Source organism: Neolamprologus multifasciatus, chromosome 12, assembly GCF_963576455.1.
Source record: "Neolamprologus multifasciatus chromosome 12, fNeoMul1.2, whole genome shotgun sequence".
Taxonomy (NCBI): Eukaryota; Metazoa; Chordata; class Actinopteri; order Cichliformes; family Cichlidae; genus Neolamprologus; species Neolamprologus multifasciatus.
Window position 1 is genome coordinate 251,122 of NC_140450.1, and position 18,245 is coordinate 269,366.

Consider the following 18,245-nt stretch of genomic DNA (forward strand, 5'->3'; position numbering starts at 1 on the left):
GAAGCGCGTGTCCCGCAAGGTCCCGGTCAAGAAATCGAAGCACGCGTCGCGGTTCGTGGACGCGCAGAGACCCGGATGCTGGTTCTGGCTCGGCTGAGTGCAGAGCTCGCTGAGAAGGCGCGCGCACGCTGAGAAGGCGCGCGCATACTGAGATCACCGGCGGGGTTCCGGTTTCACGGTGAGTGTGAGTCTCGGACACGCGGTCTGTGTTTGAACGCTGCCACAGTGGGGCGTGGGGATGTTGCACTGTGTGCTCTGGGCCACGAGCCCACGGATGTCCAAGGTCCTGCGCAGGAACCCAAACTCTTCTTCTCTGGTTCTTGAGTTTGTCTCTCATGTGTCTGCAGAGCTGAAGGATGTCTGAAAAGGGGCCTCCTGAGGGGGAGCGTCCTCAGTCCCAAACCCAGTCCACCCTGTCCCCGTCCCAGGCCAAGTCCCAGTCCCAGCCTGGTTCCAGTTCATCCAGTGGGCCCAGCTCAGCCAGTCAGTCGTCGAGTGGCTCGGGGACTCTGAGCAGCGTGGACACCATTCCCGTAACGCTCGCGTCCGTCCCAGAGGAGCCCGAGCCGCAACCCTGGGGCCGCCTACTGCCCATGGTCCCGGGCTTCAGGAGCCACGGTACCTCGCAACACGCCGGCGCGCTCGCTCTTCTCCGTTCACTCTGTTCTTAATCAGATTCCATTAAACTGAACATACTGTGCTGTGTCTGCAAATAGTAATTAGTAGAATTAGCAGCAGAATTAGCATAATCAGCCAGCCGAGCTGTTCCATACTTTAAATAACACATGAAGTAATCAGGATACTTCTGTTCAGCAGACAGTGCTTCAGGTGTGACAGATCTTTACACTGTAGATAAAAGATGGACGTGGCATCCTGGTTTTTCAACACCTCTTCCTGTTTCAAGCAGTGACCAAGGGATGAGCTAGCTGCTGCTGCTAATTAGCATCCAAATAAAATCCCAGAATTGCAGGTTTTGTAATTCCACGGGGGGGGGCAGAAGACTGCATAGAGGAGCACTTCCTGTTTCCTGTTTGTTTGTTTACAGACTGCATAGAGGAGCACTTCCTGTTTGTTTGTTTACAGACTGCATAGAGGAGCACTTCCTGTTTGTTTGTTTACAGACTGCATAGAGGAGCACTTCCTGTTTCCTGTTTGTTTGTTTACAGACTGCATAGAGGAGCACTTCCTGTTTCCTGTTTGTTTGTTTACAGACTGCATAGAAGAGCACTTCCTGTTTCCTGTTTGTTTACAGACTGCATAGAGGAGCACTTCCTGTTTCCTGTTTGTTTACAGACTGCATAGAGGAGCACTTCCTGTTTCCTGTTTGTTTGTTTACAGACTGCATAGAGGAGCACTTCCTGTTTCCTGTTTGTTTGTTTACAGATTGCATAGAGGAGCACTTTACAGACTGCATAGAGGAGCACTTCCTGTTTCCTGTTTGTTTGTTTACAGACTGCATAGAGGCGCACTTCCTGTTTCCTGTTTGTTTGTTTACAGACTGCATAGAGGAGCACTTCCTGCTTCCTGTTTGTTTGTTTACAGACTGCATAGAGGAGCACTTCCTGTTTCCTGTTTGTTTACAGACTGCATAGAGGAGCACTTCCTGTTTCCTGTTTGTTTGTTTACAGACTGCATAGAGGAGCACTTCCTGTTTGTTTGTTTAAAGACTGCATAGAGGAGCACTTCCTGTTTGTTTGTTTACAGACTGCATAGAGGAGCACTTCCTGTTTCCTGTTTGTTTGTTTACAGACTGCATAGAGGCGCACTTCCTGTTTCCTGTTTGTTTGTTTACAGACTGCATAGAGGAGCACTTCCTGCTTCCTGCTTGTTTGTTTACAGACTGCATAGAGGAGCACTTCCTGTTTCCTGTTTGTTTGTTTACAGACTTCATAGAGGCGCACTTCCTGTTTCCTGTTTGTTTGTTTACAGACTGCATAGAGGAGCACTTCCTGCTTCCTGTTTGTTTGTTTACAGATTGCATAGAGGAGCACTTCCTGTTTCCTGTTTGTTTACAGACTGCATAAAAGAGCACTTCCTGTTTCCTGTTTGTTTACAGACTGCATAGAGGACCAGTACCTGTTTGGACGGGACTCCAGGTGTAACTACGTCCTGGAGGATCCAAATGACCGAAACTCCAGAAAGTTCCGAATCTACAGCAAGAAACACTTCAGGATCTACAGAGTGAGACTACTGCAGTACTACTACCACTGATATTAGCGCTGATTGTACTGTGAGTATTGCGCTCACGGGGCTTTAACGTCGCCCTCTCCACCTGTGTGTGTCAGGAGGGCTCGGAGGTCTTCGTGGAGGACCTCAGTAATAACGGCACTTTTCTCGATGGGATTCCGATCGGGAAAGACAAGAAGCTTCCTCTGGTCAATAACGCCGTCATCTCTCTGGCTGAACAACGAAACCGAGGTGACTCCGCCCACCAGAACAGCACCTGAAAACACCTGGACACCCTGGTGCTGGTCTCACCTCCTGCTCATGTCTCTCTGCAGTTTTTGTCTTCATCGACCTGATGTCGGACGATCAGTCCAGCCTACCCAGAGACCTGCAAGAGAAATACCTACTGACCCGACGCATCGGCACGTGAGTTGTGTCGTGGTGCTGTGATGTCATTTCCTGTGCCACCCTGCTGACTGTGTGTGTTTCAGAGGAGTGTGTGGCGAGGTCCGGCTGGCTTTCGAGCGATCCACCTGCAGGAAGTTTGCAGTGAAAATCATAAACAAGAAGAACTTTCAGTCTGAAGGGGTGAGTCGCCTCATCTGCTCTCTGATTGGCTGAGACCCGCTGCTCGTTTCTTTCGACTGCGTGTTTGTCAGCAGGTGTGATGGTGTCAGTTCATTTATGAATTTTAATAGCGTCAAAAATGCAGACACCCCTCTCTGTCAAACTAACAGTGCACTGCATGAAATCACCACTAGGGGGCGGTAAACTCTCAGTACACTGCTTAATTTAAATATTTCTGGTGCCAGCCAATCAGGTATTGAATTTAACCCAATGAAATGTCAGCGAGGTGTGAAAACACAGAGAACTACAAACATGGCGTCTCAACCTTATTTTGAGAGTTGAAGGGGAACAACCAATGGTGATCATGTGACTTATTTTCCTGTCCAATCACAGACGGCGACACGAAACGCAAAGACAGAGATTGACATCCTGCAGAGGGTCGACCACGTGAGTAACACCAACGAAGAAGAAGAAAAAGCACAAGTACAGGAACACTCCTTTATCGCCAGTAACAGCACGCATCCTTCCTTTCCTCCTTGTCTCCTGCAGCCTTGTCTCATAAAGACGGAGGACTTCTATCAGACGGAGGAAAGTTTCTACATCGTGTTGGAGCTGTGCGTGAAACTCCACCTGTCTCTCTCACCTGTCTCAGGCCACGCCCACACTAATACGCTTTCGTTCTTTTCTCTCCATTTTGGCCTCCCGTCCAAACTGAGACGGCGTTTTCGCTCAAAGAAAACGCCGCGGTTTGAAAACGGATACATTTGAACACGGTGCTTTTCCAAAATGATGACGCATTTTAGTCATGTGATGCAGTCATGTGACCCATTAAACTGAGATAGTGGAGGGCGTTACACAGCAGTTTTGTTTGACAGCCCTAAAAAGATCAACATCAGCCTGTCGATGCTCCTGAGAGCTTTTCTTCACATTCTTTAATTCTTGCTCGCTTTTGTAACTTTGTACTTTTGTGTTACTCGCAGCAACGACTCCACCTCATTGTGAGTCCATTTAACAAACTCGCTGCTTTTCCTCCACATTTTGCTGCGACGCTTCAAAGAGCCGGAACGTAAAGAAACGGCAGAAATGAGGCAGGTCGAATCTTCTTGCGTTTCACGCATGCGCATGACTGGAAGCGTTTTGGGCCGTTTCAATGTGGACGCACAACTCTGTGAAAACAACTGAAAACGCTAGTGTGGACGTAGCCTCTCTCTCTCACCTGTGTGTCTCTCTCTCTCTCACCTGTGTGTCTCTCTCTCTCTCACCTGTGTGTCTCTCTCTCTCACACCTGTGTGTCTCTCTCTCTCACACCTGTGTCTCTCTCTCTCTCACACCTGTGTCTCTCTCTCTCTCACACCTGTGTCTCTCTCTCTCTCTCCCACCTGTGTCTCTCTCTCACACCTGTGTCTCTCTCTCTCTCACACCTGTGTCTCTCTCTCTCACCTGTGTCTCTCTCACCTGTGTCTCTCTCTCACACCTGTGTCTCTCTCTCTCACACCTGTGTCTCTCACCTGTCAGGATGGAGGGGGGGGAGCTGTTCCACAGAGTGAAGTCGAAGCAGCAGCTCAACGAATCTGTTGCCAAACTTTATTTTTACCAGATGCTTCGTGCTGTGCAGGTTAGCTGGTGTTGCTATGGTAACGAACACGCACACAAACACACACAGGTGCAGCGACTGTAACTGTGTGTGTGTGTGTGTGTGTGTGTAGTATCTCCACAGTAACGGGATCATCCACAGAGACCTGAAGCCGGAGAACATCCTGCTGTCCTCCCAGGACGACGTGTGTCTCATCAAGGTACGTGTGCTCACCTGCAGCATCACCTGCAGCATCACCTGCAGCATCACCTGCAGCATCACCTGCAGCATCACCACCTCCTCCCTGCTCACTGAGTGTGTGTGTGTGTGTGTGCGTCAGGTGACGGACTTTAACCAGTCTCGGATCCTGGAGGAGGCGGTGCTGATGAGGACTCTGTGTGGGACTCCATCTTACCTGGCTCCGGAGGTGTTCACGCACGCGTCCACCACAGGTTACGGGCTCGCCGTGGACGCCTGGAGCCTTGGCGTGCTGCTCTTCGTCTGGTAGGCTCCGGCCTCCTGCTGCAGGGTGATGATGGATGATTTGTGTTGTCAGGGAAACGCTTTCGTTTATTCACCTGTCGCGCCGCCTCGACTCGTGCGCTCGCTCGTTTGCCCGCCTGGTTACCCTCGGCACATGAAAACAGAGCCGCTGCCAGCACGCCAGAGTGTGTTTGTACTTCCTGCGTGGAGCCATTGACATTGATCGCACAATTGATCTAAATCAGACCAAAAACACTTCAGAGTAGAAAAACTTTATTTTCTGTAAAACCCACAAACATGTTTAACGAATCGCTGACCGCACGCTGACCGCACGCTGACCGCACGCTGACGTCTCACATCTCAAAACTCTCTCCCTCTCCCCTCCTCCTAAACAACCGAGTGCCACATGTTGCCATATCATTTTCTGATTGGTTGACATGGTGCACTGTAACACCAATAGGGAAGTGTTTGCTAGCGCTGCCCTTAGAAAACGCGGTTTTATTCAGAAGAACGTGGCGTGTGTTGTTATCAGAACTGGTATAAAGTTTCGACCGGGTTGAAACGAGACTCTGGGTCGCTGCATCTGGTTGCTGTGTCGTCTTAAATTGATCGTCGACCCCAGAGTGTTAAACGTGCTCGTGGGCATCAGCTGCTTTTACACCCACGTTCAGTCCCTGGTCACCTGACCTTTGACCTCAGAAAGGCTCCTCCCCGGGATGAATCCGTATTACATGCAGACAGAAAACGCTGGCGTTCAGCAGCAGAGTCTGACAGAAACGACCGGCTGATTCCCGAGACCTCGGCACGCGTCGCTGTCGTGTTCACAGCGTCCTACGCCTGCTCACACCACCAACGAAGAAGAAGCAGAATACGCGTCCGCTTTTTATCCCTGTAGGACTTCTCTGCGGCTTCCTCGACAGTCACACGCCTGCAGGAGCCCGGTGACATCACCGCCAAGGTTCCATAAATGACTCATGGTTTACGAGTCACTTACCTCGGCGGTGATGTCACCGGGCTCCTGCAGGCGTGTGACTGTCGAGGAAGCCGCAGAGAAACAGCCAGGGTCAGAGGTCAAACATCTCCACCTGAAAGCTGTGAAAATTTCTATGTAACGTTTGATGATTTGCTTCACCGCTGACTCCTCCTCTCTCTCCTCCCGTCAGCCTGGGAGGTTACCCTCCGTTCCACGAGAGCTTCGGTCATCAGTCGGTCACCGATCAGATCATCAGAGGAGAGTTCACCATGGTTCAGGCCAAGTGGAAGAGCGTCTCTGATCAAGGTACGAGCTGCTGAACTTTATCGATACTGTTAGTGATGACGGGCTCGCTGTCGGCGCTCGCTGTCGGCGCTCGCTTCACGATGGCGCTGAGATTTTTCTAGAAACGAGCAAACGAGAGCTGCTCACAGCGCAGTGTCACGTCAGGCTCACGGTGTGTTCAGGTGTGTTCAGGTGAGTCTCTGCGTGTTCCACAGTGCGTGGGGGGCTCAGGACTTTTGGGTGAAAGGCGGAGCTTCCTGTGTTTGGACTCACATGACCCGTCTGTGTTTCAGCCAAAGACGTGGTGAGGAAGCTGCTGGTCGTTGATCCGATGAAGAGGATGAGCATCGAGGAAGCTCTGCAGCACCCCTGGCTACAGGTAACGCCTCACCTGACGCCCCCCCCTCACCCAAATAACCACGCACCAGGCTGTGTTCAGTGTTTTTGTAGTGACTCCGCCCTCAACGATGGCGGTTGGCTGTGTGCAGCACAGCTGACGCCACAGCAAGTCTTAAGAGGGTTAAAGATGCTCAGGTGCATTGTGGGAAGTGTAGGCTGCTCACTCTGTGACGGTTGCAGGACCAGGAGATGTTGGAGACGGCGCACAGGCTCATGTACCCGTCTGCAGAGGGAGGGGGGGCTGCTGCTGCCATGGTAACCACACACACACACACACAGTACAACCATGAGTCTGCCTCCTGATCCATTGAGCTCCTCCCCCTGCAGGAGGTGGAGTCGACCTCAGGAAGACACCTGAGGAAACGAGGACGAGAAGGAGACGGCGAGGAGCAACATCCCGCCAAACGGAGCCAAGCCCCGCCCTCTTCCTCTGTGTAGTCACGTCTCTGCTGCTGAACCTGCTGTAAATAAAGTTTTCTAATAAAGATTTTTACATTTTTGCCGAGTCTCTTTAATGTGCTCGTTTGACCACGCCTACAGCGCCGCAGCTCCTCCTCCAGCCTGCGGGGGGCGCTCAGTCACAGACACTCAAGAGGCAAAGTACAAGCAGCTTTTTTTATTTTCATTTCAAAACTCATTTCCTGTTATAGTGCGTCAGCTGATTCAAATATTGATACATTGATAGATTTATTGATTCTGTCATCGATCAGAGTCCAGGAACTCGAAGGCCTCTGAGGTTTTTAAAGCAGAGAAATCAAAGTGAGCCGCTCCTTCATCCTCCTCACACCCTCGGCTGACTCCTCCCCCTCGTGCAGATGTCACAGACGGGCTCGGCGGCGGTCTCTGAGGGCATACAGGACGCTGTGAGCTTCGTCAAATGCCTCGCCGACGGCCGACTGGACTCGAGTCCTCCACTGCTGCAGCTGAGGACGCTCCTTCAGGACGTCTCTGCCCCCGCCCAGAGGCTGCAAGGAGACACACTGAGCATGCTCAGAACCAGACAGACACAAACAGGGTGCGTTCAGAGTGCCCGCTCCTCTCGGGAGCGTTTCTAATCACAGCTGTCAGTCCTCAGAGTAAGGAAAGGAGCTTCAGTGCTTCCTTTAGCAGAGGAGACAGTGGAGCATCCTTCATGAGAAGAGAAGCAATAATCTGAACTCGGTCTGAAGGCTCTCAGACGTCCAGCTCATCGTAGTCTGAGCTCGGAAAGAAAAGCTTCAGGACTGAATCAGAGAAGCTTCGTCAGCTCTAAGAACAACGACTGGAGAGTCCCTAAGAGGGTCGCGGACCCCCTGTTGATCCTCATCACACGAGTATCATGTCTAACTGCTCGCTGGGGCAGGGACACGTTAAAAAGTGCAACACAAACAGGAAATAGACATGCTCTGCCTTCAAAGTAAAAGCTGCACTTTTGTTGGCAGCGGTGCAGAATTACAACTTTTACTTTGAAGGGGAAGCTTCTCCATTTCCTGTTTGTGTCTCAGTTTCACTGCAGCTGTTTGGAGACGAGCTCTCTGAACGTACCCGAAGAGACAAAAGGCTTCTCTGAGGGGGGCGGGGCTTGAGCATCCAGAAACTGACCTGCATGAGCTCGCACGCCGCGAGCAGGTCGGCCACAGTGATGTCATCACCGCAGAGGAAAGGCTGGCGGCGAAGAAACATGGACTCCAGTTTATCCAGCGTGTCGTCGAGGTCGGAGAGAGCGCGATTCAAACGCGCCTCATCCACCGGAGAGCCAGACTGAGCTGGGAGCAGCACCTGAGGTGGGCGGAGACACAAAGCACACCTGAGCTTCTTGATGGCATTACAGCAGCTTTATACTCCTGATGATGTCAGAACAGGTGCGGCGCCGTCACAGAACCCCACGCTGCTGTCTCCTGATCAGCTGATTTCAGATATTTGAGACGTGTTTGGCTCCATACCTCCAGGATGAAGACTTTAGCAGCGTGCGGTCGTGTGTTGGTGTGATGCCACGCTGTGTACTCGTCCACTCGGGCTCGTCTCTCTGGTTGCCGTGGATACCAGTGCTCTGGGACATCGTACTTGGTGGTGAGGTACTTCAGGATGGCGTCGCTGCAACACATGACACAACCTGACGTTTACACTGAACATGTGATTCCGACGTGACCGTCCCGCCTCACAGGAACACTTTAAATGGGTGAGCGTGTTTTAATCTCTAAAGTTAATTCAATTCAGTTTTATTTATATAGCGCCAAATCACAACAACAGTCGCCTCAAGGTGCTTCATAGATACAGAGAAAAACCCAACAATCATATGACCCCCTATGAGCAGCACTTTGGCGACAGTGGGAAGGAAAAACTCCCTTTTAACAGGAAGAAACCTCCAGCAGAACCAGGCTCAGGGAGGGGCGGGGCCATCTGCTGTGATTGGTTGGGGTGAGAGAAGGAGAAGTTAGAAATATCCTGTCTCAGAGTGACGCTGAGAAACTAGTTCATGCATTTACTACTTCCAGGCTGGACGACTGTAATTCATTATTATCAGGAAGTCCTAAAAACTCACTGAAAAGCCTTCAGCTAATCCAAAATGCTGCAGCAAGAGTCCTGACAGGGACTAGAAAGAGAGAGCAGATTTCTCCTGTTTTGGCTTCCTGTTAAATCCAGAATTCAAAATCCTGCTCCTCACATACAAGGTCTTAAATAATCAGGCCCCATCTTATCTTAATGACCTTGTAGTACCATATCACCCTATTAGAGCACTTCGCTCTCGCTCTGCAGGCCTACTTGTTGTTCCTAGAGTATTTAAAAGTAGAATGGGAGGCAGAGCCTTCAGTTTTCAGGCCCCTCTTCTGTGGAACCAGCTTCCAGTTTGGATTCAGGAGACAGACACTATCTCTACTTTCAAGATTAGGCTTAAAACCTTCCTTTTGCTAAAGCATATAGTTAGGGCTGGACCAGGTGACCCTGAATCCTCCCTTAGTTATGCTGCAATAGATGTAGGCTGCCGGGGATTCCCATGATGCACTGGGTGTTTCTTCTTCACTCACTATGTGTTAACAGACCTCTCTGCACTGAATCATATCTGTTATTAACCTCTGTCTCTCTTCCACAGCATGTCTTTATCCTGTCTTCCTTATGATTGTTGGGTTTTCTCTGTATGTAATATTGTAGGGTCGACCTTACAATATAAAGCACCTTGAGGCGACTGTTGTTGTGATTTGGTGCTGTGTAAATAAAACTGAATTGTGTGTGTGTGTGTGTGTGTACCTCTCTGTGAGGACAAAGCCGTCGTCCACCATGACAGGAACCTTCTGCATGGGGTTCAGCTTGGTGAAGTCCGGAGTCCGATGTTCTCCTGCACACACACGAGAAGCTAAAAACAAAGTCCACTCAAAAATCCGGTCATATAAAGCGGCCTGCAGCGTGTGCGCTCTAATGCAGACACAAGTCTGAGCAGCAGCTTCATTCAGAACTCCGATGGGAAACCAAGTGATTTAAGATTCCCAGAATATCTGAATAATATCTGAAGAATCTGTTGTTATTTTTTGTTTCTGAAACATGTAAACTGTGTGAAAACCGGACATTCAGTGAGTTTAAGAGCGCCGAATGTCCCCGACCAGCCTCATGACGTTTTCTACGAGGATCGGTTCGGTTCGGACGCAGTTTCCTCTCGCGGGGTCAGAGAGAGCTTAAATCCGGAGATTTTGAGTGAGGTCTGGCGGGCTCTGTGCACCGCTCGGATGTAGGTCAAAGTTCTTCGGGTCGGAGTTCAGCTGAAGTTGTGTGCCCACAAACCGCTCTGGGTGCGCCGAGTGCGTACACGGGTGAGCAGGCGGTCAGAGGACTAGTTAGCCGCTCGGCTAGTCGGTTAGTTAACCGGCTGGTTAGTTAACCAGCCTGTCAGCAGCTCACCTTTCCGCAGCGCCACGGTGCGCACTCTGTGCGGGATTTTGGTGCAGGTGAGCAGGATGTGCACCGCCCGGCAGGGCTGCGATAGAAGGTCCAGGTACACCTCCACCAGCCGGCCTGTTGCCATGGTGACCGAGTCGTTTTTATCCGTTAAACCAGCGAAAAAAGCACAAAAATGCGCGAGCAGGCAGCCGCCCGTCTTCCTCTGAGGTTCTGCAGCCTGACTGCTGCTCCACAGCGCCCCCTGCAGCCGCACAGACAACTGCAGCCCAGCAAAGATTACAGCTTCCTGGGAGGACACTGCAGCGCCTCCTTGACACCTCCTTCAGAGGAAACACAGAAGCATCCTTAATGACAGACAGGAGAGGGTGCTGTCCAACACACACAAAGAGTGGATCATCTCCACTCTGACGGCACGGGTGGGCCGAGGAGGACTCGCTCCGTCTCCGATCTGCTTCCCAAACAGTCCCAGCTCCGTCCTGTTGTCTCCGCTCTGATGGGAGGCGTCGTGTTTCCGGATGGTGGTGTCGCTGCTGCGGAGGCCGGAGCGACGACCAGCTCAAACGCGCTGAGCAAAGGTCCACAAACAGACAGGAATCAGACCGGGCTAAAGCCAAAACAAACGATATGATTGGCTAATGCAAAGCCCCGTTTCGACAGAGAGCTGCATCACACTCAGCAACCGTCCACAGTGTCAGGTGGGCTGCACGTCTGTCTGTTTGGGGACGACGTGAGTTGTTTCTAACCCTGCGAGCTTTTCTTCTTCTGCGCTCACATTTAGAAAAACAACAAGCCTAAACGGACCTCCGTCAGTGCTGTGCACAAATCAAAGGCGACGGGAGCACCACAAACATGCCTCAGGTGTGACTGCGTGGGAACGTTCCTGCACTTCATCACGGACACACACTGTGACTAGTGGCTGTTCTCCTGTTGATGAATGAAACACTCAATAAACCGCGTTTGGCGATGATCCAAAGGTTAACGAGGTCCGTCACAGAAACACTGACGCACCCACGCAGCTCCTCGTCCACCGTGCTGTGGAAAGTTACAGCGGCATGACAACAACACACAACAAATAAAACTCCAACCTCCTGCACGTGTCCTCGTCAGGGTCATGGGGGTGAAGCCTATCCCAGCTACCTTAGGGCGGGGTCCATCCTGACAACCCTTCACACCTGAATCCATATCACTTTATTCAAGATCAAATCGATTTAAATCGGGAGATCGATTTTTTTAAGCCCTCTAGTGTCTGTGTGTCACTGAGTATCTGTGTAATGTAACAGATGCTTTCTCCTCCATTTCACGGTGAACGTCCAGGGAGTGGACACTGAGATAGTGGACTCTCATAGGTACCTGGGTGTTCACCTGAGTAATAAACTGGACTGATGCTGTTTACAGGAAGGGTCAGAGCAGACTCTACCTGCTGAGGTCATTTGGAGTCCAGGGAGCGCTTTTAAAGACCTTCTATGACTCTGTGGTGGCATCTGTCATATTTACAGTGTTGTATGTTGGAGCAGCAGTTTATCAGCAGCTGAGAGAAAGAGGCTGGATAAACTCATCAGGAAGGCCAGCTCTGTTCTGGGATGCACCCTGGACCCAGTGCAGGTGGTGGAGACAGAAGGACTCTGGCCATAACATCTCTGATGGACAGAGTCTCCATGCATGTAGATGTTGCTGCAGAGCTGCTGCAGTGACAGACTGCTGCATCCTCGATGATGAAGGAGCTGCAGGTCCTTCCTCCCTGCAGCTGTCAGACTTTAACAACTGTACTCTGCTCTGGTAACTACTGTCCATGAATATGTTTTTGTTTTCTGTTCTGTGTCCTGTTCTTTTTGTGTATATGTGTGTTTTTATTGCTGCTGACACAACCAGATTTCCTCTTGTAGGACAATTAAAGGATTATTCTCCTGTGAACTGGGAGCGTGTCCGTGGCGTGTGCTGTGTTTACCTGTCGTCATTAATAAACCTCTCAAACTATTTCAGAGTCGAATTACTTTTAAAGAAAATGAGGGATTTGCGTGTCATCCTTGCGCAGGGCCATGCTAGTCTTCTCTGTTCCAATTTTAGTATATGTGCTACCGAAGTAACACGACCACCCGGGGCCCGCCTGCGCCTTATGAGCCCGCCTGCGCCTTATGAGCCCGCCTGCGCCTTATGAGCCCGCCTGCGCCTTATGAGCCCGCCTGCGCTGGAGGCGCTCACGGTCACGGTGAGGCGCCGAGCCAAGGCCCAGACCGCTCCGAGGCGCCGGGAAGCGGAACCACCGACACCTCCAGCGCTGCCGGGTCACTTTCATCCCCGCCATCAGTCCCCGCGGCTCAGCGGACCGGGTCTGGGTCCGATCCCCCCCGCTCTACTTCAGGCTGCGCCTCATAGAGGCACAGGGGCATTGTGGGAAATTTACACAGGCCGGTTTACATCAGCAGGTCAGGATTGGACGGCTGAAGGCGCCGTAACAAGGGGCCGACCCAACGCCCTCCTTCCACAGTCCCACCCATCCACCCAGCCCCCACCCGCCCTGCAGGTCAGAGTCCGACACGGGAGGGGGACGCGGTGTGACGTGGCCCTGCTGCCTGTGAGCAGGTTAGACACGAGGAGCTCAGAGGTGGCAAACGTCTCTCTACTCACACAGATACGTGGGTAAAACACTCCAGCTGAAGCACTGAAGCAAGTTTTTACTCAAAGCTGTGAAATGTACCAAAGTAAGAAAGTATGAAGTAGCTGTATGAACAGTTTTTGTATGAAGGTAACTGAACCTTTTGTTGTATTAACATAATAATATTAGCACATGACCATATAAAATGTATTTATTTAGATCTTTCTCATCCTAATGAGTGTAGTTTGAATCTGGACTCGAGTAGAGAATTTTAAAAACACCTGTTTTCTCCACATGTTACTGCGACTTCGCCTCCACACCTACAAACTACAAGTGTCAGCAGTTATGGACTAATATTATAATCTATGTATTTTGTATTGCTGTCCCTCGTTCTCCCTGCTTGTAGACGTGTGTGTGTGTGTGTGTGTGGCCCTGGCAGGTGATTGGCCACACCTGAAGACCTTGACACACCTGCAGCTGATCAGGCCTGTCGGAGGAGCTACTTGAGAGTGTGGTGGAGCTCCGACGCTGGATCATTGCGTGGCTTCTCGACCAGTTCTTAGTTTGAGTCTCCTGCATTATTGTGTGTCTGACAGCTGCCTCTCTCTGTGTCCGCAGGAGTAGCGAGAGGCCGCGAGCACGGGGTGCTCATCACGGCGACAGGAGCACGAACACTGGGAAGAGGACGTCACGGGAGTCGGGAGAGCACGGGATCTACGGGATTTTACCAATTCTGTTTACATTATACATGCTTCCCCTAGGCAGCATCATTAGAAGACATAGCATACATTTTCACTGCTATGCAGATGACACCCAGCTCTATCTGTCCATGAAGCCAGATAACACACACCAATTAGTTAAACTGCAGGAATGTCTTAAAGACATAAAGACTTGGATGGCCACTAACTTTCTGCTTCTTAACTCAGATAAAACTGAGGTCATTGTACTCGGCGCTGAAAAGCTTAGAAATATGGTATCTAACCAGATTCTTACTCTGGATGGCATTACCTTGGCCTCCAGTAACACTGTGAGGAACCTTGGAGTCATTTTTGACCAGGATATGTCCTTCAACGCACATATTAAACAAATATGTAAGACTGCGTTCTTCCATTTGCGCAACATCTCTAAAATTAGAAATATCCTGTCTCAGAGTGACGCTGAAAAACTAGTTCATGCATTTATTACTTCCAGGCTGGACTACTGCAATTCATTATTATCAGGATGTCCAAAAAACTCACTGAAAAGCCTTCAGTTAATCCAAAATGCTGCAGCAAGAGTCCTGACAGGGACTAGAAAGAGAGAGCATATTTCTCCTGTTTTGGCTTCCCTTCATTGGCTTCCTGTTAAATCCAGAATTGAATTCAAAATCCTGCTCCTCACATACAAGGTCTTAAATAATCAGGCCCCATCTTATCTTAATGACCTTGTAGTACCATATCACCCTATTAGAGCACTTCGCTCCCGCTCTGCAGGCCTACTTGTTGTTCCTAGAGTATTTAAAAGTAGAATGGGAGGCAGAGCCTTCAGTTTTCAGGCCCCTCTTCTGTGGAACCAGCTTCCAGTTTGGATTCAGGAGACAGACACTATCTCTACTTTTAAGATTAGGCTTAAAACCTTCCTTTTTGCTAAAGCATATAGTTAGGGCTGGACCAGGTGACCCTGAATCCTCCCTTAGTTATGCTGCAATAGATGTAGGCTGCCGGGGGATTCCCATGATGCATTGAGTTTTTCCTTTCCAGTCACCTTTCTCACTCACTATGTATTAACAGACCTCTCTGTATTGAATCGTATCTGTTATTAATCTCTGTCTCTCTTCCACAGCATGTCTTTATCCTGTCTTCCTTCTCTCACCCCAACCGGTCGCAGCAGATGGCCGCCCCTCCCTGAGCCTGGTTCTGCCGGAGGTTTCTTCCTGTTAAAAGGGAGTTTTTCCTTCCCACTGTCGCCAAAGTGCTTGCTCATAGGGGGTCATATGATTGTTGGGCTTTTCTCTGTATCTATGAAGCGCCTTGAGGCGACATTTGTTGTGATTTGGCGCTATATAAATAAAATTGAATTGAATTGAATTGAATTTATTGTCATGTTTTTCCATCACTGTAAATAAACGCAGTGTTTATACACAGAGCACCGCGCCTGGGTCCTCGTTCCCCACAGTCTGCCCACGGTCTGCCCACGTCACAACGATGACAACAGTTGGAGGTTAGAGTGAGGATTAGCAGGTGAGGGGACACTGTGTAGTGGCTCAGCACACCTTTAACACTAAGCTCTCTTCCTGCATGTCTGAGTGAACTTAGCTCTTTCTTTTCTCTCCCTGTCAAATCCGAGCGCCGCTGCACTGTGAGACAAACCGCACAGACATGTTACTGCTGTCACGGCCTTTAAGAGTCAAAACACAAAGTACTGCAGTAAAAGGCTGTAGGTGGTTTGTGTCAGAACGCACTACCAACTCGATTCTTTAAAAATGTTTATTTTGTGCTAAATCATAAACCAAAAATCAACCCAATGCTTTCTCACGACTTCGATGTCAACAAAAGTTTCCTTAATCTGATTCCACAAGTTCAAAACGTGGTCAGAAAATCATTTTAAACCTTCCTGTTGTCCCACTTGACATTTGACAAACAAAAAAAACAACGTATACCTAAGTCCTTATTTCACTTCCCACCTCTGGTTTTTACAAGGATCTCCAACACCATGGCTGACATGCAGCTAAAACCACGATATCTTCAGGCTCGGTCCTCTACCAGAGGCCTGGGAGCTTCAGGGTCCTGCAGGATCTTAGCTGTTCCCAGGACTGCGATAGGACGGAGATCTCCGATGTTGCGCACCTGCGGACCACTTATGTGCAGCCCTGATTATAACATAAATTAACTGTGGTGTATCACATCTTTGAAAAGCTGAGTTCAGTCTCTCTGGCCTGATTACTGCCACACCTGTTCTCAATAAGGGCATCACTTAAATCTTTCTCAGCACTTCCTCTAACGTCCAGCCGAGGCAGCAGTGAGTCAGCACAGTCTCACGTTAATAAACATGTTTGAAGCCTCAGAGACTATTTTGATCATTTTCCCCTCAGAGCACCTGTACAGGAGACGCATGACTTTAGAACTCACAGTAAGGGTTTTAATTTGCATTATTAAGGCGTGGCCTCTTTGACTGACAGGTGATGTCACACAGCAGGTAACCTCAGCCTCAAAGGTGTGACGTAAACTTGATTCATCTCCTCAGATGACGACATGCTTCCAGTGTTTTTGTGAAGTTTTCTGTGAATGGACGACAGCACGGCGCTGTTGTCTGTTCTGGGACTAAGCAAAGGTACGCTCTGTCTCAGTGTGTGGAGATGAGAATCAGAAGTACTCTAAGCTGACCTTTGACCTTTATGTACCCCTCACCTGTAATCTGTGGCTCTAAATCCAAGGTTTAATGATGAGGATTATTCCATTTTGGGAATTCCAAAACTTATTCCCGGTAACTGTCTGTGCAGTTTCCAAGGAACAGGTCATGTGACCTGCAGTGTGCGTTTGGTCCACCACGGCGTGATGACTCATGCCGTCTGTTGTATTAGCAGCTTCGCAGCTGAGACCGGATCATTTCAGACGGTCAGTGTGAGAATGAAAGCTCGACGTCAGCTCGGTTCAGCCCTCACAGGACGCAGGCCCTGACCTTTGACCCGTGTGTTTCAGTGGATCGTGTCCGACTTGGACCTTCAGACCAAAGACATCATTAAGAAGCTCACAGGTTTGACCTTCACCCTTTCACACCGCTTCGCTGATGCTAGCTACACAAAGCGCTTCACATGTGGGCGGGGCTTAGAATTTTCTGTGACTGTCTTCACTATGAGAACCTTTAGGAGGAAGCTCTGTGGATTTGTCGCTGGTCTTCTGGTTTTTGGTTCTGTTTCCGTGTCTGTGGCTACGTGGTGACCTTAACCACCTGTCATACGACAGAAAACATCATCACGTTCGCCGCACTGGAAAACCACAAGGCCATCAAACTGCGTTCGCCGCAGTCCACAGCCCGACCCTGACTGGTTTAGTTCACCTGGAAGACGCACAGATACAACTAAACCAGGTCCAGACTGGAAACCAGTTCAGTTAAAGGGCCAATTCAGTAACTCTTTGATCCACAAGAAAAGCCTTAAACTTTCCAAAGACTGGAAGCACTTTAAACCTGCAGATGAAGAGACTTTTATTTTGAAATCGCTTCAGGTTGTCAATTATTTTGGTGAAAAGCTCCAGGCTGTGTTTGTCTTTGGCTGTGTCCCATTTCAGGGTCTGCACGCTTGAAGTACGCGCACTACGCGTACTACGTACGGCGCGTACTATAAGTACGAGAAGTGCGGAAGTGAGAGGCTTGTGAAATGGGACGGTATATGCTTCGTCGCGCTGTTCAGGTTGCCTAGCAACCATGATACTAACCGCGAGACACGTTACATACAGCTTTGTTTGACAGAAATGGAGGAGAAAATTGTTTTGTTGGCCATTCATTTTTGTTCTGACATCACTTTGATTAGTTGAGTATCTGAGGCTGAGACCACAGGACTGTAAAACATGATTCAAGGGCTTCATTTCTGTACTGAACAGTCATTTAAGATTAGCTAGTAAATAATAATTAGTTAATGTTGTTCATGAGACTAAAGTCATCTCACTGTGGTAATGTAAATATAATGTGGCCAATATTATAGTATTGTCAGATTATTATGATATATGTGTGTGTGTATGTATGTATGTGTGTGTGTGTATATATATATATATATATATCACTGACTTTCAGCTTGTTGTGTTTGTGGATATATGACTGACTTTAATTATCCATAAAATCATCAGATTCTCTGTAAGATTAAGGTCGACTATATGTATATTTAGAAGTAGAGGCTTTAAAACCAAGTTAATGCTGAAAGTACAAACATCACTAGTGTCACATAACTTTGCCGTCATGTGTCCAACAGCAATGTTTTAATGTTCTTCATTATTAAACATTCGCATATGAATAAGTGACGTCATATTCAGTACTTACTTTTGACAGTTCACTCTTGGCCGCTCCCTTCTGCCGTATTTTGCGGCAAAATTATCCACACCCACCGCCGCGCTATGAATTGTGGGATATATGGGACCACGAAGCGTGCACCGGACCACGCTTGATATTTGGGGAAATCGACGGCGCATTTGGAGTATGCATTTGAAGTACACTTCGAATTGGGACAGCCGTCGTCGCGTGGCGGTGACGTAACCGCACTTAAAATGCGTACTTCAAGCGTGCAGACCCTGAAATGGGACACAGCGTTTGACTCTTCATCATGGACTTTTTCCATTTCTGAGGCACAATCTTCACTTCCTCTCCCC

General features: G+C 49.3%; 2 protein-coding genes and 1 pseudogene across 3 annotated transcripts; 1 reads left to right on the plus strand and 2 right to left on the minus strand.

Moving 5' to 3' along the window:
• Window positions 1–10: 10 nt before the first annotated feature.
• On the plus strand, window positions 11–6,945 carry chek2 (checkpoint kinase 2). Its single transcript, XM_085181285.1, has 15 exons — window positions 11–178; window positions 348–618; window positions 2,057–2,181; window positions 2,286–2,418; window positions 2,502–2,592; window positions 2,658–2,754; window positions 3,127–3,180; window positions 3,283–3,347; window positions 4,249–4,348; window positions 4,440–4,526; window positions 4,647–4,810; window positions 5,953–6,068; window positions 6,341–6,426; window positions 6,627–6,701; window positions 6,774–6,945. The coding sequence occupies exons 2-15, from the start codon at window positions 357–359 to the stop codon at window positions 6,882–6,884; spliced, it is 1,566 nt and encodes a 521-aa protein (XP_085037411.1). The 5' UTR covers window positions 11–178; window positions 348–356; the 3' UTR covers window positions 6,885–6,945.
• A 102-nt stretch (window positions 6,946–7,047) lies between these two features.
• On the minus strand, window positions 7,048–15,617 carry gstt2 (glutathione S-transferase theta 2). 2 transcript variants are annotated; one of them, XM_085181293.1, is made up of 5 exons: window positions 15,572–15,617; window positions 9,672–9,759; window positions 8,369–8,519; window positions 8,028–8,204; window positions 7,048–7,411 (listed from the first exon to the last, which is right to left on the minus strand). In XM_085181293.1, exons 1-5 carry the CDS (start codon window positions 15,609–15,611, stop codon window positions 7,265–7,267), a joined length of 603 nt encoding a protein of 200 aa, XP_085037419.1. In that variant the 5' UTR covers window positions 15,612–15,617; the 3' UTR covers window positions 7,048–7,264. The 2 variants fall into 2 exon arrangements, with proteins under 2 accessions (XP_085037419.1, XP_085037418.1); XM_085181292.1 differs by lacking the exon at window positions 15,572–15,617 and adding an exon at window positions 10,317–10,451.
• On the minus strand, window positions 12,304–12,403 carry LOC146506011 (U6 spliceosomal RNA; annotated as a pseudogene).
• Window positions 15,618–18,245: the final 2,628 nt, after the last annotated feature.

Bases quoted from the DNA above. Each gene is read 5' to 3' on its own strand.
- chek2 (XM_085181285.1), top strand. From the start codon at position 357: ATGTCTGAAAAGGGGCCTCCTGAGGGGGAGCGTCCTCAGTCCCAAACC. The intron at 619-2,056 runs GTACCTCGCAAC...GTTTGTTTACAG, and splicing joins CCCGGGCTTCAGGAGCCACG to ACTGCATAGAGGACCAGTAC. The intron at 4,811-5,952 runs GTAGGCTCCGGC...TCCTCCCGTCAG, and splicing joins GGCGTGCTGCTCTTCGTCTG to CCTGGGAGGTTACCCTCCGT.
- gstt2 (XM_085181292.1), bottom strand. From the start codon at position 10,440: ATGGCAACAGGCCGGCTGGTGGAGGTGTACCTGGACCTTCTATCGCAG. The intron at 9,760-10,316 runs GTGAGCTGCTGA...GTGTGTGTGCAG, and splicing joins CACCGTGGCGCTGCGGAAAG to GAGAACATCGGACTCCGGAC. The intron at 8,205-8,368 runs GTATGGAGCCAA...CGCCCACCTCAG, and splicing joins CTAAAGTCTTCATCCTGGAG to GTGCTGCTCCCAGCTCAGTC.